Source organism: Giraffa tippelskirchi, chromosome 6, assembly GCF_054371585.1.
Source record: "Giraffa tippelskirchi isolate mGirTip1 chromosome 6, T2T-mGirTip1v1.2.pri, whole genome shotgun sequence".
In the NCBI taxonomy this organism is placed as follows: domain Eukaryota; kingdom Metazoa; phylum Chordata; class Mammalia; order Artiodactyla; family Giraffidae; genus Giraffa; species Giraffa tippelskirchi.
Genome location: NC_137280.1, coordinates 89,396,161 through 89,419,270, shown reverse-complemented (window position 1 = coordinate 89,419,270; position 23,110 = coordinate 89,396,161). Strand labels below are relative to the sequence as shown.

The 23,110-nt window shown below is 50.0% G+C and overlaps 3 protein-coding genes across 5 annotated transcripts; 2 read left to right on the top strand and 1 right to left on the bottom strand.

Annotated features, from left to right (window-relative positions):
* The first annotated feature begins 1,260 nt into the window (after window positions 1-1,260).
* Window positions 1,261-5,075, top strand: CALR (calreticulin). Its single transcript, XM_081504449.1, has 9 exons — window positions 1,261-1,422; window positions 1,773-1,874; window positions 2,035-2,238; window positions 2,688-2,782; window positions 2,873-3,082; window positions 3,165-3,278; window positions 3,359-3,502; window positions 4,105-4,197; window positions 4,286-5,075. The coding sequence occupies exons 1-9, from the start codon at window positions 1,332-1,334 to the stop codon at window positions 4,484-4,486; spliced, it is 1,254 nt and encodes a 417-aa protein (XP_081360575.1). The 5' UTR covers window positions 1,261-1,331; the 3' UTR covers window positions 4,487-5,075.
* Window positions 5,076-6,770: 1,695 nt separating this feature from the next.
* RAD23A (RAD23 nucleotide excision repair protein A) lies at window positions 6,771-12,872 on the top strand. 3 transcript variants are annotated; one of them, XM_081504458.1, is made up of 9 exons: window positions 6,771-6,929; window positions 8,401-8,562; window positions 8,729-8,910; window positions 9,050-9,105; window positions 9,235-9,362; window positions 9,616-9,694; window positions 9,818-9,948; window positions 11,831-11,995; window positions 12,079-12,872. In XM_081504458.1, exons 1-9 carry the CDS (start codon window positions 6,858-6,860, stop codon window positions 12,190-12,192), a joined length of 1,089 nt encoding a protein of 362 aa, XP_081360584.1. In that variant the 5' UTR covers window positions 6,771-6,857; the 3' UTR covers window positions 12,193-12,872. The 3 variants fall into 3 exon arrangements, with proteins under 3 accessions (XP_081360584.1, XP_081360583.1, XP_081360585.1); XM_081504457.1 differs by having other exon boundaries at window positions 9,815-9,948; XM_081504459.1 differs by lacking the exon at window positions 11,831-11,995 and having other exon boundaries at window positions 9,815-9,948.
* A 505-nt stretch (window positions 12,873-13,377) lies between these two features.
* GADD45GIP1 (GADD45G interacting protein 1) lies at window positions 13,378-15,820 on the bottom strand. The gene is made up of 2 exons (XM_081504503.1): window positions 15,462-15,820; window positions 13,378-13,735 (listed from the first exon to the last, which is right to left on the bottom strand). Exons 1-2 carry the CDS (start codon window positions 15,809-15,811, stop codon window positions 13,417-13,419), a joined length of 669 nt encoding a protein of 222 aa, XP_081360629.1. The 5' UTR covers window positions 15,812-15,820; the 3' UTR covers window positions 13,378-13,416.
* Between the last annotated feature and the right edge of the window lie 7,290 nt (window positions 15,821-23,110).

Sequence of the window (23,110 nt, the reverse complement as noted above, 5' to 3'; positions counted from 1 at the left end):
ATCCTCCACCCCCTCTTCGGCAGTTTATTCCCACTTCCCAAGTCCAGAGCCTATTTGCTCAGTTTGGGAAAGTCCCAGTTCTTCTTCCTCCTTCCCGCAGCCTAGGGGTATGGAGCTAGTGTCAGTCACTGTCGGTCATGTGCCTGTGGCCTCAGAAGAAGGCTCTAGTCTCAGGGGTCCTGCCCACCTCCCTTGGACCTTATCTTCCTCACCATCTGTCCCTTTTTTTTTTCCTCCTCCCCAACGGAACCCCCTGCCCTCTCATATTCGGCCGTTTAATTGCAAAAGCAGGCCGTTTGTGGGACACCACAAAGCAGCGACCCCTTTCATTTACGGGCTGAGGCGGGAGTGTCGGGGGGTACGGGAGGGAGGTAAAGGACAGGCTGCAACGAAAGGAACAATCCTAGGAGCCACAGCCTATGGTCACATCTTTTGAGCCGTCAGGGCTTCCTTCCCTCTGTCCCAGAACGTCCCTAAAAGCTTGGAAAGCATTTCTGCCGGGCAGCAGCTGGCCGGGGCCTTTCAAGAGATCCTGTGATTTCAAAGAGGCTGAATGACTTGCCCCAGCTCACACAAAAGCAGTCTGACAGGCTGCCAGGTCACTACGCCGGCGGCCGGCCGTACGGAGGAGAGAACAGGCACTCTTCCCCCAGGCCTGCACGGCTCCGGCGCTGGGAGGAAGTGAAGCCCCAGGGCTCGGTGCCCTTTGCCCCATCCTGGGGGGGCGGTGGTGGAGGACGGGAAGAGGAGTGGGAAGAAAGAGAAAGAGAAGGTGGGAATGGTGGGGTTCTCCAAACTCAGAGTAGAAAGACGCTAAGGAAACCTTGCCCACTCATCCCTGTAGAAGGGTTGAGCGGAGTTGAGAATGGAGCCGGACCCTAGTTCCACGAACACCACAGCTCGCGCGTGTTCTTTAAACGCCTAGATCCCGAACACCGCGCGCGGGGGAGGGCGGGGCCGGGACGAGGTCTCGTCACATGACCTGGCCTGAGGGGCTCGAGGCCCCCACTTCACCTGTGGGCGTACCCCACAACGCGTGGTCGATCTTCATTGGCCAGTGGTGCAGCCAATAGAAATCGGCCATCTGGGAACCCAGCGTTCCGAGGCACAGCCTAACATGCTGAGCCCAGAAGGGTCCAATGGAAAGGCAGGGCTGTGGCCACAGACCAATGATAAGGTGAGGGAGGAGGGCCAAGAGGCCGGACCAGGCTGGTTTGAGAGCAGGCGGGATATAAAAGGGCACGGCCGGCCGCGGCGTCCGTCCCTACTGCAGAGCTGCTGCCGGACGAGCGACTTAAAGGGCCCGCGCGCCACCGCCCCCTCGGCCCGCCATGCTGCTACCCGTGCCGCTGCTGCTCGGCCTTCTCAGCCTGGCCGCCGCTGATCCCATCGTTTACTTCAAGGAGCAGTTTCTGGACGGAGGTAACGGCTAGTCCCACTCGAGATCGTTCTAACGACGCGGCTGGCCCCCCGGCCTATATCTGCGTGTCGCTTGTAATTACTGCTCAGAGGGCCAACACGGTTTCTTTCAGGGACTAGAGCCGCAGGCGATCCTTCCTTCGGCGTCCCTGGGGAGCGTGGAGGGAGCGGCGGCTTTCTGAGGCGGGAGTTAGGGTTTGCCCGAGGATCTGTTAAGTCACCAGAGATGTCAAACTAGAGGTTGGGGTGGGGACAGTCTGGGGGGGAGGGGGAATCTCCTTCCTTGCTCCCAGCAGTTTGTGGCTCCTGGTAGATGTTTGGTGGGGCGCTGACCTGTCTTTTTGGTCCTCTAGACGGGTGGACCGAGCGCTGGATCGAATCCAAGCACAAACCGGATTTTGGCAAATTCGTTCTCAGTTCCGGCAAGTTCTATGGTGACCAGGAGAAAGATAAAGGTAAGAATTTAGGAGTGGGTGCTCAGATCCAGGAGGACAGAGTTTGGCTATCCCTAGGAGTAGGGCAGATAGAGGAAGGGGGACTGGGCTGTATTTTACATCCTTAGGGTTCCCCGGGTGGTTGGTGCTGAGCCCTGATCTGACTATAGTCTCTCTGTAGGCCTGCAGACTAGCCAGGATGCCCGGTTCTACGCTCTGTCGGCGAGATTCGAGCCCTTCAGCAACAAGGGTCAGACGCTGGTGGTGCAGTTCACGGTGAAACACGAGCAGAACATCGACTGTGGGGGCGGCTATGTGAAGCTGTTTCCAGCTGGTTTGGATCAGACAGACATGCACGGAGACTCCGAATACAACATCATGTTTGGTGAGGGGACCCCACCCTGGTGCTGATTTCTGGTCACTTAGAGGGAGTTTGAAACCCCGGGAGTTATTTATAGCCCGTGAACGGTGGTCTTGAGAGCACAGAAAACACTTAAATGCTTAGACATTTTTTGGCAGAGAAGGTGAGGGAATAGTTTGGAATGACTTTCTGCATTTTTATCATTGATTTACGACTAATTCGTGCAATTTTACTATATACGCATTTTCTCCTTCCTAGTCGTGCAAGTGAAGATACTGAGTTCTGGAGCATTGATTTGTTTTTGTTTTTTTTTAAATGTCTACCCCCAGTTCCTTAGAGATAAGGTCTGAATTCTGTTTTTTCAGCTCGACAGTCCTGAGTTTAAGCACCAAGTTGTCTTTTTGTAAAGGGGTGGGCAGGGGCTTGTAATGGTGGACAGACGGTAGTTCTGACCAGATGTGCTTCTCACCAAGGCCCGGACATCTGTGGCCCCGGCACCAAGAAGGTTCATGTCATCTTCAACTACAAGGGCAAGAATGTGCTGATCAACAAGGATATCCGCTGCAAGGTATGCCTTGGGGGTGGTGACAAATGGCTGTGAGGGGGGGCGTCAAGCCCAGGCTGGTGGGCAGGGCCACTCATCTTCCATTCTCTTCAGGATGATGAATTCACTCACCTGTACACGCTGATTGTGCGGCCTGATAATACCTATGAGGTGAAGATTGACAACAGCCAGGTGGAGTCAGGCTCCTTGGAGGACGATTGGGATTTCTTGCCACCCAAGAAGATAAAGGATCCTGACGCTGATAAGCCTGAAGACTGGGACGATCGCGCCAAGATTGATGACCCCACAGACTCCAAGCCTGAGGTTGGTGCTTGGGCAGGGGCTCCCCACTATGGAGAGTGTGGAGGACAGCTGGGCCTACTCTGACCTCCTAATGTATGCTCAGGACTGGGACAAGCCTGAGCACATTCCTGACCCTGATGCTAAGAAACCCGAGGACTGGGATGAGGAGATGGACGGAGAGTGGGAACCACCTGTTATTCAGAATCCAGAGTACAAGGTGAGCCTGGCGCTCTGAGCTGGGTGGTGCACAATGGGGAAGGCACTGATCTTCGCTCACCCATCGGTTTACTTCTGCAGGGGGAGTGGAAGCCCAGGCAGATCGACAACCCAGAGTACAAGGGCATTTGGATCCATCCAGAGATTGACAACCCAGAGTATTCCCCTGACAGCAATATCTATGCCTATGAAAACTTTGCTGTTCTAGGCTTGGATCTTTGGCAGGTGAGACGAGGGAAGAGGCAGCTCCCTAGGGGACCGCAGGTGCTCAGGGTCAACCCAGGAGAAAAGGGGACAAGGGCTGGCAGACTCCAAAATATCCCCCCCCCCGCCCCTTGCTTTTAAGAAATTCCTGGTTTGTCATTATGGGGTTGTTAGAGCACCCACTTTGGCTTGTACTTAATATGTTCCAGGTACTACTTCTAAGTATCTCTGTGGGAACTAACTTAATTGCACCCAGCAGCCTAGAAGGCAGGTAGATAAGCCCATTAGAACTTAGCTTCACAGGGACCGAATTTTTGTCCTGTTTGCCAACGTACTTTCTGCATCTAGCATGCTGCTTGGCACATAGAATGTACTAGAAAGATAGTTTGAAGAAGGGAATGAGACCCCATTTTATAGGCGAAGATACTGAGGTGCAAAAAAGTGAAGTCACCAGCCCAGTATAGTAAGTGGCGGAGCTGGGGTTTGAATCCAGGCAGCCTGTTTTTCAACTGCAATGTTAGACTATAGTATTGTGTAGTGGTTATGTGAGCATAGGCAGGAGACCTTTTCAAGGCCAAGGCCAACAGGTATCCCTTCTGACCACCCACCCTGGTCCTACACAGGTCAAGTCTGGCACCATCTTTGACAACTTCCTCATCACCAATGATGAGGCGTATGCTGAGGAGTTTGGCAATGAGACATGGGGTGTTACAAAGGTGAGACCAAGGTCCAGCCTGGGTTTGGGGTGGGCAGGGCTGGCTGGGGAGTCCAGGCCTGAGGGGTGTGTGTGTGGTTTGCACACAGGCAGCAGAAAAGCAAATGAAGGACAAGCAGGATGAAGAGCAGAGGCTAAAGGAGGAGGAGGAGGACAAGAAAGGCAAGGAGGAGGAAGAGGCAGACAAAGATGACGACGAGGACAAGGATGAGGATGAGGAGGATGAAGATGAGAAGGAAGAGGAGGAGGAAGAAGATGCTGCCGCTGGCCAGGCCAAGGATGAGCTGTAGGGGCCACCTCCGCTTCCAGGGCTGGACTGAGGCCTGAGCGCTCCTGCCGCAGAGCCGGCCGCGCCAAATAATGTCTCTATGAGACTGGAGAACTTTCATTTTTTTCCAGGCGGGTTCCAATTTGGGGTGGATTTTGTTTTTGGCTCCCCCATCTCCCCCACTTTTAAAATTTTTTTTTTTTTTTTACTGGCGTTTTGTCTCTGATTCTCCTTCAGCCCTCATCCCTGGCCTTCATCTGTCTTGATTGACATCTTTGCTTTCTTCTGTTCCCTTTACTCCAGATCCCAAAGTTCCCTTCCAGCTTGGGGACTCATGGGATGTGGTGTAGAGGAGAAGCCCGAGGCCCAAAATTCCATCTGTTCTCATTCCTGGATCCTAGAGGGTGGGGTAGGAGAAGAGGGTGGCATCCCCAGCCCCCCAGCACTGAGGAAGAATGGGGCTCCTAAGGCCTTAGCTCTGATCCCTTCCCCTTTCTCCCAGCCCCCAGGACTGGGCCACTTCTGAGTGGGGCAGCGGGTTCTAGCTCAGCTCATGCTGAGAATGTAAGAACTACAAACAAAATTTCTATTAAATTAAGTTTTGTGTCTTCCTCCTGTTGTCTCCTGGGAGAGGTAATTGTTCAGTGAGGTTTGTTTAGCCACTAGAATTGTTGGCTGAATGTCCCCATAAGGTTACAGGAGCCCTTGTTTACCTCCAGAACCTCAGGTGAATGAAAAAGAGTAACCATTTCGAGTGCCATTACAAATACACTCCACTTGTTAGCTCGTGGAGTCCTTTCATTAAACTGCTAAGTTTTGGTTCTATTATCAGTTGAGTTTGAGACAGATTTAGGAAGAGGTGGGGTTTGAACCCACACCTTACCCACCAATTCATGTGAACTCTTTCACATTGAACTGCATACACACTTCTTGATGATGCAGGAGCAAGACTACACAGCTATTAGTTTTAAACACATTTTCTGACTACTAGCCGGTGTTAAAAGCTATTAATTCCTTTTATAGTCAAGGATATAGGTTCAGAGATGTTATCTACCCCGATGGCCTTCAGTGGCCAAGTCAGGGTTTGAACCTCTTGAAGGGAAAGCAGTGGGCCCCAAGGGAGGGAGTGAAAGTGTCAGAAGAGCCTGTGGGCCTGTAAGGTTGGCATAGGCCTGCTTCTGTTGTGCCCCACAAGGCTGCCACTTAATGTCCATTGGGTTGGGAATTGATGTTCCTTAACTGCAGGAGAGGGGGAAGAAAGAATTCCTCACCCTGGTCTGACCTAGGCTTGTGAAAGGTTACTAGCACAGGACATGCAGTGAAGAGAGAAGTTGCAGGACCTGGTAAATTGTTGGGTAAGGAGTGAGGTGGCGGGCTATGGCCTGGTGTTTTCTCAGATGTGAATGGTAAGAGCTGGTTACGTGGCAGGTAATGGTCAGTTCAGGATAGGGGTAGGGTGGAGAGTCCACCCACTAAATGGAAGATAAGTACATTACCTCCATCCTGTCTGCCAAAGCAGCTTCAGCTTTGGCTAACCAACCCTTCCACTCCTTGATCCATGGATAGGATTCCTTCGAGTGTCTTGGGGCCTAGCACCGCCTTTCTGGGAGGCGTCCAGAATTGGCATATCCAGGGAAAGTTTAAGGAGAGAATTTTGTGTTCAGTGTAGGGAAACCTTGACTGTTACATCTTCCTCAGGTACTTGAGTCAGATGGAGATAGTTGGGTGAACAAAGTGATCAGGGGAGAAGCAGCAGAGAGGTAGGGAGACCCAGGAGCTAGAACAGTTTCATTCCAAAAATCCAGCTCTTCCCTTAGGGATTAATGAGGCCACAGAATGGCATTGTGTCCCCACTTCCGTGGCCAATTTCCGTGTTTAATTTCTTTAACTGTTGGTGATCTTTCAAGTGTCCTTTCTAGTTCTTCCAGGGCTTGATAGGCTTTCTGTCAGGTGGCCAGACCAGAGTAAGGCTCATTTGAAACGAGCAAAAAGACATGAAGATTTTGTGGAAGAAATGAAAATTTAGCAAGTACATTGTTAAACGTCAAACTCATGGGCATGAAACGGGGTCTCGGAGCCATTTTGTGGCCTATGACGTCACCGCTAACGGGCATGGCGTCACTTGAAGGAAGCCACTTGATGGTAGAGCAAGAAGTCCCTTTCCCCTCCCACGGAACAGTTCAGTGTGCGCATGTTTTGCTCGAGGCCGCGCTCGTGCGCATGCTCACGATGGCCAAGGGGGCGCGCTTAGGTCACGTGCTGTGGTGGTCGGCGCGCGCACTGCCTGCCCCGGAAGCTGTCGGCGTGCGGCGCGGCTGGGCGCTAAGATGGCGGCGGCGTGAGTTGCATGTCGTGCGAGGATTCGGGGGCCGCCGTGTCGCTCGGGTCCCACCATGGCCGTCACGATCACACTCAAAACACTGCAGCAGCAGACCTTCAAGATCCGCATGGAGCCTGATGAGACGGTGCGAGCCAGGCCGGAGCTCCGGAGCGGGAGCGACGGGTGCAGCGGGTGGGGTGGGGGCGGGGAGGCCGGGCTCCCTACGAGAGAGGCGGGGAAGACGGCGCAGGGTCGCGCCCTGCCCATTCTCCCTACGGGCCTGACTTTCCCAGATACCCTGATGGTCCCCGGCTCTGCTCCTGGTGGCTCGGGCGGCGCTCTTGGGTCGATCTCCAGGCGAGGCCCCACCTCCAGGGCGCCCGCCAGCTCCTGGCTCCAATGTCAGCGCCCTCGCGGGGCGCGGGATCCGCAGACTCAGATTCCCGGCCAGGCTGCTTTCTCTGGAATGGGTCCTCCGAGTTCCCCACCTCTGTAGGCTTTGCCTCGGGACCTTGGTGGCCAAATCTGGGAGTAGTGATCAGGAGATGCCGGGTGATGACAGCAACTATGATGATAATGATAATAAACGGTCTGAGTTTCAGTGGTCCGTGTTTGTTTTTCACCAGTCGCTGAGCGTTTTCATGATGTTTTACTAATTCTGCAAAGTAGGCTTGTCATTTGGGCACTCTTGAGTGTCCTCACTTAGCAATGTGGAAACTTTGAGATTGAAGAACTTTGTTATAGTCGCATATGCATATAGCAAGGCGTGGCGGAGCTGATTTCAATTCGTATTTGCCTCGAGAGCCCACGGTCTAAACGTGATGCTGTGTTTTGGGCCGGAAAGAGACTTAGGACCTAAAAAACGTGTATTTGGCACTTTTTGCACAATTTCCCCCATGAGGGAGATATTGAAGTTCATTTTTTGTAAAAAGGAAACAAACTCAGGTTTTTTGACCAACCCAGCTGTTTAACCCAGTTAGGTAATCTCTGTGCCTCTATTTTTCTCAAATATAAGATAAGGATGTGGAACTTGCTTCCTGGTGCAGTGGCTGAGACTGCACTTTCAATGCAGGGGGCCTGGGTTCAATCCCTGGTCAAGGAACTAGATGCCATATGCCAAAACTAAGATCCTATGCAGCCAAATAAATAAATTACTTTTAAAAAATACAAAATGAGGCTCATGGTGACTATTACACTCAGTTATTACAAGGCTTTAAACCTGTGATGTATACATTTGTAATAACACCATCAACTTAGGATTCTCTCAGTGAACACCACTGTCAGCAACCTTAGGTTTCCCCTTTATTTTGATTTGCATTTCATCATGTTTACATCATTTGAAATATGTATTAGTTTTTTTATTCTCCCACGTGAGTGTCCTCTATGAAAAAAGGGACATGTGTTGAGTCTTTGTGCTCTGTCATCTGTACCTAAAATTGCATCTGGCACATATTAAGTGTTCAGTAAATACTTCGTTGAATGGTAGAATGGTCTAGTATGCTTGATGATGAAGCTTAGCTATTCAGCCATCAGGGCTTGCAGCCTGCCCCCAAACTAGAAGGGAAGAGAGAATGGGGGGGGGGAGGTTTGCAATGATCATCTACCCCTTCCTCCAGGTGAAGGTGCTAAAGGAGAAGATAGAAGCTGAGAAGGGTCGTGATGCTTTCCCCGTGGCTGGACAGAAACTCATCTATGCTGGCAAGATCCTGAGTGACGATGTCCCCATCAGGGACTATCGCATCGACGAGAAGAACTTCGTGGTCGTCATGGTGACCAAGGTGGGTGATGTCTGCTCGTTGGGAGGGTGGGTGGATTGGCTGGGGAGCTGGCAAACAGTCTGTGCCCAAGAGAGATTAGCCATGGACAGGGCGGGGCAGAGCTGTGGAGGGATGTCGGGGCTAGATAGGGGTACTGATGCCTGCTCCCTTTTTCTGGGTGTCACAGGCCAAAACCAGCCCAGGCACCTCAGTACCCACAGAGGCCTCACCTACTGCCACCCCGGAGTCTTCCACATCCTTCCCGTCGGCCCCTGCCTCAGGCATGTCCCATCCCCCACCTACTGCCAGAGAAGACAAAAGCCCATCGGAGGAATCTGCCCCCACGACATCCCCGGAGTCTGTGTCAGGGTAAGGCAGGGAGCCACAGCCCCAGTTTGGGCCCTGTCTTGCCTGCCCCTTTCAGCGCCCATGGTCGTGGTTCCACACACCTGGGGGGAGGGCAAGCCGCCAGAAGCCAGGGTCCGATTTCTCTCTCTTGAATTTGCAGCTCTGTTCCCTCTTCAGGTAGCAGCGGGCGAGAGGAAGACGCGGCCTCCACGCTAGGTGGGTGGGTGGTCCCCCAATTGAAAATGGCTGGATGCCCCAGGCATCAGCTGGCCTCCTCTGGGCCTGGGAGGGCCGGGGAGCTGCCCTTCCTTCTCGGTGACCCAGCCTTTGCTGCTCCCTCCACAGTGACGGGCTCTGAGTATGAGACAATGCTGACGGAGATCATGTCCATGGGCTACGAGCGAGAGCGGGTCGTGGCCGCCCTGAGAGCCAGCTACAACAACCCCCACCGAGCTGTGGAGTATCTACTCACGGTGAGGTGGGGCTGCTGCCTCCCGGATAGTTCTCAAGGGAGCATGCGGACTTCGGTGCTCTGAAGGGTGGTCAAAATCTGTCCCTCAAAACCTTTGGGTTAGGGTTCTAGCCAGGAAAGAACTCCTGCAGGAGCCGGGATGAGAGCGGTGGGGTGGGCCTGGGAGGGCAGAGTGTGTCTCCCACCAGGGCTGAGTATGCAGGAGGGGAGGCGGTAGGTAGTCTGTGCTTGGAACTAAAAAGGACACCTGACAGGGAATTCCTGGGAGCCCCGAGCCAGAACATGGTTCTGTCCAGGAGAGCCAGGTTTCAGAGCAGCCATCCACAGAAGCAGGTGAGTGATTGGGAGGTGTGCATGTGGGTTGCCTGCTGTTGGGGCACCTGACTCATCCCACCCACCCCATACTTCTGGGAGCCCAGGGTGGTGTCTGACCACACCCCTTCCCCCTGCCAGCAGGAGAGAACCCCTTGGAATTTCTGCGAGACCAGCCTCAGTTCCAGAACATGCGGCAGGTGATTCAGCAGAATCCTGCGCTGCTGCCAGCCCTGCTTCAGCAGCTGGGCCAGGAGAACCCCCAGCTCTTACAGGTACAGGCCTCGGGGCAGAGGGAGTCAGTGCAGGCCCCATCTCCCTTACCCTATGGGTACCACAGCCCCCAGAGAGAGAGCCCAGCCCAGCATGGTGGATAGGGGAGTTTCAGCTTAGAAGGCAAGACTGACATGATAGTCTCCTACTGTTCCCTGTGACTTGATGACCTCCATGGTTTCACATGATGCTCCCAACCACCTATGAGGTGTAGGTGCTGTTGTCATACTCCCACAGAGGAAGGCGCCAGAGATTTGGAGCAGCCTGGCAACTGGTGGAGTGTGTGTGTCTGCCTCCAGCCTCTGGGGCCTGCACTCTGACTTGGCACCACATTTAGCTGTTGCTTCATAAACACTCCTAGGGTTGCAGGACTGCTGTGCCCTAGTTGGTTCTGAGACCACTGAGCTCAGCAAAGCTCCATCCTGCCCTTGAAGGTTCCGAGGCAGAGGAACAGTGGCCCCTGAGTGTGACAGGGTTCTCTGGGTTCTCTGTGAAGCCTGCCTCTCCTGATTCAGGCATCTGCTGCTTCTACCCCAGATGTTTCATTCTCCTTTGCTGCCTCCTGCTCACCTCCTCCAGATGCTGGAGGGCCCAGGCTGCGCATCTTCATTCTTTATCTGCTGTCAATCCTGGGGTCTTTAATCTGTGTATCTGTGTGTGAGTCACTCAGTTATGTCTGACTGTTTGCAATCCTATGGACTGTAGCCTGCCAGCCTCCTCCGTCCATGGAATTCTTTCAGCAAGAATATTGGAGTGGGTTACCATGCCCTTCTCCGGGGGATCTTCCCGATCCAGGGATTGAACCTGGGTTTCCTGTATTGCAGGCAGGTTCTTTACTATCTGAGCCACCAGGGAGCCCCCTCCTCCCCCCTTAAATTTGTATGATCAGCCTGGACCCTCTGGATGCCATGTTCTCCATGACTGACTTGGTGCCTCCATGAAATGCTTTCTACATATCCAAGACCAGAACAGATTCTCCCAGCCTTCCCTAACCCTGCCAGGACCAACCTGGGCTTGCTTGAGCCCCCGGCACTAGGGGCCTGCTGGGCTTATTCCCCACCTGTCCTGTTTGCTCGGCCTCCAGAACACTCAGCCCAGCCCTGCACTCCACCTCTGTGGCTGCCACCTCATATTTTACTGGGTCCCCAGGTGGCCACTATCCAGGCCTCTGCTTCTGCACTTTCCTTGTGGTTATTCTCCACCAGAATCCAGATTCCTGAAAAAGCGCTTTTTCTTTGATGTGAAAATTGTCAAATGTACATAAAAATAGGGGCATATCAAAACCCCCCAGATGTGCAACACCCAGATGAATTCATCTTTTTAAACAGTACACAGATGTCTTTTCCTAGTTGATTCTCACCACCGTGGTGTCCCGTCACATTAGAAGGCACTAGAAGAAAGTGGTTTAGACCTTGCCTCCCTCTCTGATTGCATCTTCTGCTTCCTCCTTCCCTTTCTTGTTTATAGTTTTGCCACATGGATTTTTTTGTTTCTGGAGTTTTCCAAATACACTCCCATCCCTGGGCCTTTGCACTTGCTGTTGGCTCTATGTGGAAGGAAACTTTCTTCTCCATCCTGTGGATCACAGGGCCCTCCCGCCTGGCTTAAAGTGTCTTTCCCAGCCCAAGGTCTACTCTGATGTATGGCAGGGTCAGTATTTTCATTGTAAATAATAGTCAACTTATTTGCTTACATAAGGCCTATCTCCCCATCCTGGAACATTAGCTCCTCTAGGACAGGGCCCGTGTCCACCACTGTGTGGCTGTTTGGTCAGAGTAGGTACCCTGTAAATGTTTGCTGAGTGAGTGAAAAGGGCTGTGATCGGGATCTAGGGGAGGGGGGACAAAGGCCATGGGTCAGCCTTCCCTCCTCTGTCTCCCACAGCAAATCAGCCGGCACCAGGAGCAGTTCATCCAGATGTTGAATGAGCCTCCCGGGGAGCTGGTGGACATCTCAGACGTGGAGGGCGAGGTGGGCGCCATAGGTGAGGAGGCCCCGCAGATGAACTACATCCAGGTGACGCCACAGGAGAAAGAAGCTATAGAGAGGGTAAGAGGCCTGGCCAAGAGGGCTGTGACCTCGTGGGTGGGCAGGCTCCCACCTCTTGCTTATACCTGCCCGTCTTCCCACAGTTGAAGGCCCTGGGCTTCCCAGAGAGCCTGGTGATCCAGGCCTACTTCGCTTGTGAAAAAAACGAGAACTTGGCTGCCAACTTCCTCCTGAGTCAGAACTTTGATGACGAGTGATGCTGGGAGGCCAGGCTGCCCACCGCCCCTTCCTCCCCACCCTCCCACCCCCTCTCCACAAAAGTTTTATAAAAGAAAAAAATATATATATATATTCATGTTTATTTAAGAAGTGGAAAAAAAAATCAAAAACTAAAAAAAAAGAAACTCCAACCCAACTTCCCACTCTCCTAAAGTGGCCCCTTATTCCCATCTTGGCCTGAAAAGACCTGGGCCAGACAGCTGTCCCCCCCTCCCCATCCCCTACCCCAGCCCAGCCTGCTCCAAGGAGCTGGCAGAACTGGAGGTGACAGATGGGCCCCTCTTGGCCTGTGTCCCAGCTCCCTGCAGCCAGATGGAGAGGCGGCTGCTTGCTTCCCCACCCCCCCAGAGAGCCCCCGAGACCTCCCCCACCCTCTTCCAGGGTGAGGGGAAGCTGGAGCTTCAAACTTGATCCTCCATTGGAGTGTCTCACATCTTTCCATCTGGGGTGAATGCTCAAGAGGCCCAAGGACTCCTCTGTGTTCTGGCCTGGGCTTCCATCCTGCATCCCTCTGCTGGGGGGGGGGAAGGTCTGGTTTGTCCTGCTTGGGGAAGGGGAAACATCAGAGTTGCTCTGGAGTTTGAGGCTAGCCCCCCACCCCAGAAGAGAACTGTTGTCTCTGATAAAGGTTTTGAAGTGAATAAAGTTTTAAAAGCCAGTCCTGTGGTTCATCCCTACTGGGGCTTCCCACTCCAGCTGGTCTGGGTCTAGGGGCTAGTTGGGCACAGGAGATGGAATGCCATGAAAGGGCAGAGGGGTCTGTCTGCCTCTGCAGATTGTGGCTCCCAGTGTACCCCGCCCCCCACCACCAAGCTGTGTTATTCCCAGGCAGTGGGCCCCAGCCTTGGAAGGCCTGCTGCTCCCCCCACCCCCCCCATCATCACCACAGTCTGTTTTGGCTACACTTCCCCCCTGGTAATTGGCTAATTACTGGAGATTAATGTTGGTAAACAGAAGCCGCCTTCTCCTCTGCCATCTGCTCCTCCATTATTTCCCCATTGCGCCCCCCTACTTTCTCCCCCTGAAGCCCCAGAGTTGGTCGGCATGGTCTTGAGTCTCCTGAGTGAGCAGAGCCAGGGAAGAGTGGGGGATTCCCTGGCTCCAGGTGTTGGGGAAGGAACCAGTGTGCCCAGGGAGGGGTGTGATAAGAGAGGACATAGCTCTTCAGGGGTGGGGCAAGTTTTATTGGGAAAGAACCCAGCTCAGGAGTCGGGTGTTTCAGAGTCTGCTGGATCCTGGGCCGCAGTAGCGGCCATCGCAGCAGCTCGTGCCTCCTTCTTCTTTCTTTGTTTCTCCTCCTTGAGGCGCTTGCGGTGCTGCTTCTCCAAGTCCTGCAGCAGCTCCTGGAAGCGGGCACTCCTTGGGTCCACGTGGTATCCCAGGCGCTCCTGGGCCTCCGCCTGCAGCCGGGCCCTCCGCTCCTTGTCGGCTTGCTCCTTCTCCCTGCGCGCCTGCTGCTGCCGCCGCCAGTTCTCAATCATCTGTGGCATCTTGGCCATGCACTCTTCAATGAGTTGCTCCCTGCCGGTGAAGGAGGGTGGTTGGTGAGGGCAGCCCCACCCAGCCAGAGCAGTACCCTTCCACCCACCTCCCACTCCCAAGCCTTTGCCCACATCCTGCCTCTTCCAGCTGCCCTATATTTCAAGATGAAAGATTGAGAAGGCTTACAGTGGTCATTAAAACTGTCAAGAAAAGTCCTTGACAAGTGAAGCAAGAGGCAGGGAGAGAGAAACTAGTATGTGTGAAAGTGACAGTGTTAGTCACTTAGTTGTGTCTGACTCTTTGAGACCCCATGGACTATAGCTGCCAGGCTCCTCTATCCATGGAATTCTCCAGGCAAGAATACTGGAGTGAGTAGCCATTCCCTTCTCCAGGGGATCTTCCCAACCCAGGGATCAAACCCTGGTCTCCCACATTGCAGATTCTTTGAACCACCAGGGAAATAAATATGTGTTTAACCTTGAGCAAGCCCCAGTCACTCTAGGAGCAGACCCCAAGTCAACCCAACATTTCCCTGAGCTGTCTCCTGAGCCATCCAAGTGCTGCGTGTTATTCCCATAGCGTGTATTCCTTCATCCTACAGACATCAATGAGTACTTACTCTATGCCAGGCCCACTTCTAGATACAGGAGTGAAGGCAAGAAGTGAATCGGACCTTTCCCTCCAACAGATGGTAGGTGTGAGTCACTGTTCCATTTTAAGGATCAGAAACATGAAACTGAAAGCCCCATGGTAGGGTTAGCCAACCGGGGTAACTGGGTTTATTTGACATAAGTTCACATCCCAGCTCTGTTCGTTCACTGGGTGATTGGACAAGTTATTTCACCCTCCTTGGCCTCAGTTTCCTAACTCTCAAATAAGGGTGACTCCCTCTTCCTCTTAGAGCTGCTGTGAGGACAAGAACAGTAAACACCAGGAACACACTTGCCTGTCTTCGGCTGGCCCCTCTCTTCAGTAAGTGGCACAATCAATATCTTCACTCTTGCTCCCATTCTTCCCTCTAAATCCTTCAGACCTGCCTCCCAAGTCGGATCTGTACCCTTGATCCCATGCTCCATCACCTCTCACACCTCCCCAGCCACACTAATGTCCAGGCTGTTTCTTAAAGCACATACCTACCTCAGGGCCTTTGCACCAGCTGCTCCCTTTACCAAGAACACTCTCCCTAAGGTCTTTCCATGGCTACCGCTGATCATTCATCTCTCTCTAAGTCGCTCAGTCGTGTCCGACTCTTTGCAACCCCATGGACTATACAGTCCATGGAATTCTCTAGGCCAGAATATGGGAGTGGGTAGCCTTTCCCTTCTCCAGGGGATCTTCCCAACCCAGGGATCGAACCTAGGTCTCCCGCATTGCTGGTGGATTCTTTGCCAGCTGAGCCACAAGGGAAGCCCACGTCAAGTTCTCAGAGAAGCCTGAGGCCTACCAAGGCAAAGTCGCTCTCAGGCGTGCAGGCTCCACCCAATTTTATCTTCCTTATGACTCTGGGTCACCAGCTGAAATTCATTTTTTCCCCCACTGTGCCCTGAGCACCCGGGACATGGCCTTGCGCACAGTAGGCGCTAGGTAAAGATTTGTTGACGGATGACTAAATGAACTTAGCCAGAAGTCTTTCTGCCTCTACGTGAGCGTGCACGGAAATACTGCATGCAAACCCCGCGATAAACCGCCCGATGGAGTACGCGGTGTTGACGCACAGTTCACTGTCTGCCCGCAGCCCCTCTCCCGCCCGACCGCACACACGCACCTGGCTTGTCGCTTCTGCTCTTCGGCCAGCTGCTGCACCCGCAGCGATTCCTGCATGGCCGCCAGGCTCGGGTACCATTCTCGCTCCTCAGCCTCCAGCTCGAGCAGTTGTTCCCGCGACGGCCACAGAGAACCGGGGTCAACCCCGGAGGCGGCGCCATGCCGCCCAAACTGCTTAGCTGCGTAGCGCGGCCCCAGCTGCCAGCGCGGGGTCAGTGGGTCATCCGGGTCGGGCCACCAGGGGTCCCGTGAGGGGCGCGGAGGCGGCGGCGCTCGGTAGCCGCGGGAGCCCGCGCCCAGGGTCGTCACCCACCCGAGCAGGCTGCGAGTCTGCCGCGTGGGCGCAGCCATCTTGGCCGTGCGAGGTCCTCGCTAGCAGGCCGGGCTGGCCAAGGCGCTGCCTGCGCGTGAGGTCCGCTAGGGACCGGGAGGAGGCGAGGAGCTTCCTGGCTGCTTCAGTTCCGCGCAGGGAGTAGAGGGGAGTTGTCTTATTTTTCACACATCTTCAAGTATAATTATAAAATTTCCTGTAGCATTTAATTTATTAAAATCGTATTTAAATTTTTTCTTAGTTTTTTGTTCATATAAAAATTTAATTTTGTTAAAAATAGCACTTATTTTAAATATTAACATTTAAATGTTTTAAATTTAAACGGTCATTTAAATATTTATTTAAAACACTGAAATATTTTCGTTTTAATTTCAATCTACGTATTATTTTATATTTTAACTTTTAAATCTATGCAACATATTTATTTATTTATTTATTTTAATCCAGGCAAGAATATTGGAGTGGATTGCCATTTCCTCCTCCAGGGTATCTTCCTGATCCAGGGATCGAACCAGTGTCTTCTACGTCTCTTGCATTACAAGAGGATTCTTTACCCGCTGAGCCAAGGGGGAAGCAACTTCTGGCTACTTTCTAAGTCCATGGACTTCTGTAGTTGGCACACGCTGGCTCAGTAATTGCGGCACAGGGACTCAGTTGCCCTTCAGCCTGTGGAATCTTTGGGACCAGGGAACAAACCGTGTCCCATGTTGGCAGACGATTTCTTAACTCACAGCACTACCACGGAAGTCCTAAGTATCTAAATTTTATATAAACACTTGTTTAAACATTGTTCATAACATTAACTATTTATATTATACTTTTTCATTTGATTTTAATATCTTTATTTAAATTTAAATTTTGAATAATTACTTAAAACTTTCCTTAACATTTATTTAAATGTTTACATTTTGGGGGCCTTCCCTGATGGCTCAGATGGTAAACAATCTGCCTGCAATACAGGAGACCTGGGTTTGATCCTTGGGTGGGAAGATACCCTGGAGAAGAGAATGGCTACCCATTCTAGTATTATTCTTGCCTGGAGAATTCCATGGATAGAGGAGCCTGGTGGGCTACAGTCTATGGGGTTGCAAAGAGCTGGACATGACTGAGGGACTAACACTAACATTTCTGTCTAAAACACTTGAGTTTGAATGTAAATATTTATGATATTTATATAGAAATTTTATTTTACATCGTATTGTAAATATTTAGTTACTTTATGCCTTTTAAGTTTTTTTGTGTTAAAATGTTTAAAACATTCAATCCTGGTGTAGAAACTAAATACTATTTTCGAAAAAGGATTTCCACCTTAAAAACGAAGGAAATTCTGACCCATGCTACAGCTTGGATGAAATTGAAAGCCGTTACAGTGAGTGAAATAAGGCAGTCAGAAAAGGACATAAGTTGTATGATTTCACTTACATGGGGCCGCTAGAGGAGTCCCATTCATAGAGTCAGCAAGTAGGAGGGTGCGTGGGAGGGGCAGGGAACTGGGGAATGGGAGTTACTGCTCAATAGATACAGTGGATATATACTGTATCGAGTATAGGTGCTTAGGTACAGAATTTCTGCTTGGGATGATGAAAAAGTTCTGGAGATGGGTGGTGATGGTTGTTTCACAATGTTGTGAATGTGCTTAATGCCACTGAGCAGTACACTTGAAAATGGTTAAAATGTAAATTTCATGTTATGTATATTTTAGTATAAAAAAAAAGCCATTTGCCCAGTGAGCCAGGGAGCCTGGACAAGAATGTTCATAGTTCATAGCAGTACTATCTATCTCATATATGTTAATCTCAAGCTGAAAACAATTCGCACCTGAGTCCATCTGCGGTCTAGTGGATCCCTGAATGTTGATATTTCAGCCAACAGAATACCACACAGCATTCACAGCTGCTCACTGCCTTGTGGATGATTCTCATCAACATCTTATGCAACAAAGGAAGTGGGACCCAAATGATTCTTTTCCATAAAGGAATGTTTTTGATTGTGTAAGGGTTTCCCGGGTAGCTCAGTGGTAAAGAATTCACCTGCCAAGGCAGGAGACTCGGATTCAATCCCTGGGTCAGGAAGCTGCCCTGGAGGAGGAACTGGCAACCCATTCCAGTATTCTTGCCTGGAGAACCCCATGGACAGAGGAGCCTGGCGGGCTACAGTCCAAGGACTCTTTTAGTCTGACATGACTTAGCAACTCAACAACAGAAACAAAGTTTACGCAAATTGTCCTTTATATATAAAGTTGAAAAATCCTAGTGTTATTATGGATGCATTCTTTAAGAGGTAAAAGATAAAGAAATGCCAAACAGTGATCATTCTGGAAGTCAGGATGGTCCACCTCTGGTGGGGATAAAGAGGCAGATGGGTGGTGGTCACGTGGCAGATGTGGGAGGGGTTTGCTTTGTAACAGATTACTGAGCTGGGCATTCCCATTCTGTTAGCTTTTCTCTAAGTGGACTGTATTCAGTGTTATTTCTTGATCCGGGCTTTAGTGATGCCTGAGTTATAATTATTCTTTCAGTTGGATATAATTGTATATGTGTGGGTTGCACACTTTCCTGTAGCTTTATTATATTTTGCAACTTAGAAAAATGAAAATGCACGCAACAAAAAGGATTTCAGTGAGAAGTCCTACTCCCACCTGTCTCTCATCCTCTGCTTCCTTGGAGCCCCTCCACCATCACTTGTGTTAGTTTCTTATGTATCCTAGAGTTGGTTTATACATTCTTTTTTTGAATTTTTATTGAATTTGTTACAATATTGCTTCTGTTTTGTATTTTTGTTTTTTTGTCCCCTGAGGCATGTGGAATCTTAACCCCATGACTGATGAGGGATCAAACCCACAACCCCTGCATTGGAAGGCAAGGTCTTAACCACTGGACCACCAGGGAAGTCCCTATATTTTCTTATTTACAGTGCCTATGGATTATTTCACAAAGACAGAAGATTACAGTCATTGTGTCATCACCCAGGTTTAACAAATACTCACACTTGGGCTCCCTTGCTTCAGGGTGTTTGTTTTTTTAATTTCTTTAAATAAAATGAGCCCTATTACAAAAGCTTCCAATGACAGTAAGGCCTCTGCCTACAGATGCCAGTCTTCCCTCCACCCTTTACCCCCTCCACCCATCACCCTTCTCAGGACTGACAGTTACTTTGAAATCAGCTTATTCTTCCAAGACCAGTCTTTATGCATTCATTACTTATCTAGAGTGTGTGAGAACAATATTAATGCATTCAGTTCAGTTCAGTTCAGTCGCTCAGTCATGTCCAACACTTTGTGACTCCATGAAATGCAGCACTGCAGGCCTCCCTGTCCATCACCAACTCCCGGAGCTTGCTCAAACTCATGTCCATCGAGTCGGTGATGCCATCTAACCATCTCATCCTCTGTCGTCCCCTTCTCCTCCTGCCCTCAATCTTTCCCAGTATCAGGGTCTTTTTAAATGAGTCAGCTCTTCGCATCAGGTGGCCAAAGTATTGGAGTTTCAGCTTCAGCATCAGTCCTTCCAATGAACACCCAGGACTGATCTCCTTTAGGATGGACTGGTTGGATCTCCTTGCAGTCCAAGGGACTTTCAAGAGTCTTCTCCAACACCACAGTTCAAAAGCATCAATTCTTCAGTGCTCAGCTTTCTTTATAGTCCAGCTCTCACATCCATACGTGACCACTGGAAAAACCATAGCCTTGACTAGATGGACCTTTGTTGGCAAAGTAATGTCTCTGGTTTTTAATATTCTATCTAGGTTGGTCGTAACTTTCCTTCCAAGGAGTAAGCGTCTTTTAATTTCATTGCTGCAATCACCATCTGCAGTGATTTTGGAGCCCAGAAAAATAAAGTCAGCCACTGTTTCCACCGTTTCCCCATCTATTTGCCATGAAGTGATGGGACCAGATGCCATGATCTTAGTTTTCTGAATGTTGAGCTTTAAGCCAACTTTTTCACTCTCCTGTCTCACTTGCATGAAGAAACTCTTTAGTTCTTCACTTTCTGCCATAAGGGTGGTGTCATCTGCATATCTGAGGTTATTGATATTTCTCCCGGCAACCTTGATTCCAGCTTGTGCTTCCTCCAGCCCAGCGTTTCTCATGATGTACTCTGCATATAAGTTAAATAAGCAGGGTGACAATATACAGCCATCTTTTAAACAGTTTGCATAAATGGTATCCTTAATGTATTAGTTTGCAACTTTTTTCCCTCAGCCTCTTGGTTTCCAAATATCTCCAAGTGGATTCACGTAGATTTCTACTGTGTAGCTGTGTTTTTCACAGTGTGAGTCACAGGGCCCATCATTGATTCAGGAAGTCAGTGAACTGGGTTCCAACCAGCATTTATCTCTAGGTTTACAGTTAAGGGAAGAATGATTCATAGAAAACTTCTTTTAATTTTTAAAAATTTTTTATTTTTTAAAATGACATAACATGCATTAAATTTACTGTTGTAACTTTTTTTGGCTATGCTGCTTCTTTGTTGCTGCTTGAGGGCTTTCTCTAGTTGTGGCCAGCGTACTCTCCAGCTGTGGTGCTTGGGCTTCACGTTGCAGTGGCTTCTCTTGTTGCAGAGCACCAGTTCTAGGGCATGTGGGCTCGGTAGTTGTGGCACGAGGGCTTAGTTGCCTTACGGCATGTGTAATCTTCCCAGACTAGGCTTTGAACCTGTGTCCCCTGCCTTGGCAGGCGGACACTTAACCATTGGATCATTAAGAAAATTCTTGTAACCATTTTAAGGTCCACTACTATTCAGTGGCATTAAGCACATTCACATTGTTGTGCAACCATTACCACCATCCATTTCCAGGAATTGGTCATCTTGTAAAACAGAAACTCTTTCCTCATTAAGCAACTAACTCTCCATTCTCCACTTCCCTCAGCTCCTGGTAATCACCATTCTAATTTCTGTCTCTGTGAATCGACTACTCTTGGGACTTCATGTAAGTGGAATCGTACAGTATTTGTCCTTTTGTGACTGGCTTATTTCACTGAGCATAATGTCCTCAAGGGTCAGAATTTAGTTCCTTTTTAAGGCTGAGTAGTATTTCATTGTAGATATTCACCACCGTTTGTTTTTTTGTTCATCCACTGATGAACATTTGGGCTGCTACTCACCTTTTGGCTATTGTGAATAATGCTCCTGTGGACATGGGTATAATTGCAGTTATTAATGAAAAATGCAGAATAAAATTAAAATGGCAGGTTGTATCACCTGTACTAACGGTAAGTATTGTTTGGTAAAACATTTATTTCTGTCACATATGCATGTATGTATATATACTGGTGATACAGTTGTCATTGATGGTAACAAACCTTCCCCAGACAACTATTTTGTTGTGCTTATTGATTGTGTAGATCAGGAATTTGGGCAGGGCACAATGGGGGTGGTTGTCTCTGTTCCATGCTGTCTGCAGCCCCCAGTGGGAATAATTGAAAGTTGAGTGACTTAACACCTGGCAGCTAGAATCATCGGAAAGCATCTCTATTCATTCATGACTTACGATGGATTCTGCCTGGATATTCAGCTGAGGTATTGGCTGGAACAGCCACCCAGTGGTCTCTCTGTTGGTTACACCAGTCACCAACACTGTCTAGGTTCAAGGGCAGGGGTCAGAGACCTTGTCACTCAAAGGAGTCTCAGGGTCACATTGTCACATTTGCATACAAAGGATTGTATGTAGAACATGTAGGGTAGGACATATTTTTGTTAATATTTATTTATTTATTGTATTTGGCTGCATCTGGCCTTAGTTGTGCCGTGTGAGATATTCATTGTGTCATTCAGCACAGTTCATCGTGGCACTCAAACTCAGTAGTTGTGATGCTCAGGCTTAGCTGGTTCATGGCATTTGGGATCTTACTGCCCTGGCCAGGGATCAAACCCACATTCCCTGCATTGCAAGGCGGATTCTTAACCACTGGGCTACCAGGGAAGTCCCAGGGCATATTATTGAGGCCTCTTTGGAAACAACAGTCAGCTACCTCTGGTTCATAGTATAAAATGTATTTCTTACTGTGTTTAGTGATTTTAAAAAAAGGTTGGAAAAAAAAAGTCCGCTCAGGAGCTTCCCCAGTAGTCCAGTGATTAGGACTCTGTGCTTTCATTGCAGGGTGCACAAGTTCAGTCCCTGGTCAGGGAACTGAGAATGCATGCCACACGGAGAAAGTATTTTAAAAAATGAGATAAAGTATCTGCTCAATATTGTCCATAGTATAAATAAACTATAATTATTCTATCATGCTGTTTTGATGGACATTTGTTTCCAATTTTTCTTGACTGCAGAAATGGTGCTTCAGTAAACTGCCCTTACTGTGTCCCCATGTGCCCACTCAGGGAACTTTCTTTGAGGTGCTCAACAAGTCTGTCCCCAAGGTTTGCTGAGGGACAGATAACCAGCATGGGTGAAGTCCAGTGAATGAAGTGGATTGAAGGAGGAGGTGAAGTGAATAGTGTTAGGTAGTGGCCAGCCATGCAGGAAATATAAGCCAGGGCAAGAGTTTCTGGTTTTATTCCAAGGACAATGGAGGGCCATGGGAGGTCTCTGAGCAGAGCAGTAATGAATATGACTTATGATTCTCCTCTGGCTTCTGAAGAGAAAAAACATCGATGGAGCAAAATGTAGAGAAGCAGGAAGACCCATTAGGAGGTAGATGGGGCATTAGGAGGTAGAAGTACCCATTAGGGGTACCAGGGTGGTCTCTGACCTGCACTGGCCTCAGGGCATTTGCATTACTTTTCCTGCTACCAAGCTTAGAACTGTCTCCCAGGATCTACACCTGGTGGGCTCTTTTTTTTTTCTCCTTCTTCTATTTTTTTGGCCATGCCTCGCGGCATGCAGGATCTTAGTTCCCTGAGGATTGAACCTGAGTCCCCTGCAGGGGAAGTGTGGTATCTTAACCACTGGACCACCAGGGAAATCCTATGGTGTGTGTGTGTTAGTCACTCAGTCGTATCCGACTCTTTGAGACCCCATGGACTGTAGCCCGCCAGCCTCCTTTCTCCATGAAATTCTCCATGCAAGAATACTGGAGTGGGTTGCCATTTCCTTCTCCAGGGAATCTTCCCAAGCCAGGGATCAAACTTGGGTCTCCTGCATTGCAGGCAAACGCTTTACCGTCTGAGCTACTAGGGAAGCCCCCATGGTAGGCTATTCCTTGTCATTCAGGTTTGACTCGGCGGACACCTCCCTGGCTTCTTGGAACTTTGTTCGTGCTAAGTCACTTGCTGTATCTGACTCTGTGACCCCATGGACTGCCTGCCAGGCTCCTGTGTCCATGGAATTTTCCAGGCAAGAATACTGGAGTGGGTAGCCGTTTCCTCCTCCAGGAG

Excerpts from the sequence above, each read along its gene's own strand:
- GADD45GIP1 (XM_081504503.1), bottom strand. The coding sequence starts at position 15,811 with ATGGCTGCGCCCACGCGGCAGACTCGCAGCCTGCTCGGGTGGGTGACG. Across the intron at positions 13,736-15,461 it reads GAGCAGAAGCGACAAGCCAG|GGAGCAACTCATTGAAGAGT; the intron begins GTGCGTGTGTGC and ends CTTCACCGGCAG.
- RAD23A (XM_081504457.1), top strand. The coding sequence starts at position 6,858 with ATGGCCGTCACGATCACACTCAAAACACTGCAGCAGCAGACCTTCAAG. Across the intron at positions 8,563-8,728 it reads TGGTCGTCATGGTGACCAAG|GCCAAAACCAGCCCAGGCAC; the intron begins GTGGGTGATGTC and ends TGGGTGTCACAG. Across the intron at positions 9,695-9,814 it reads GCAGCCATCCACAGAAGCAG|CAGGAGAGAACCCCTTGGAA; the intron begins GTGAGTGATTGG and ends TCCCCCTGCCAG.
- CALR (XM_081504449.1), top strand. The coding sequence starts at position 1,332 with ATGCTGCTACCCGTGCCGCTGCTGCTCGGCCTTCTCAGCCTGGCCGCC. Across the intron at positions 2,239-2,687 it reads CGAATACAACATCATGTTTG|GCCCGGACATCTGTGGCCCC; the intron begins GTGAGGGGACCC and ends CTTCTCACCAAG. Across the intron at positions 3,503-4,104 it reads TAGGCTTGGATCTTTGGCAG|GTCAAGTCTGGCACCATCTT; the intron begins GTGAGACGAGGG and ends GGTCCTACACAG.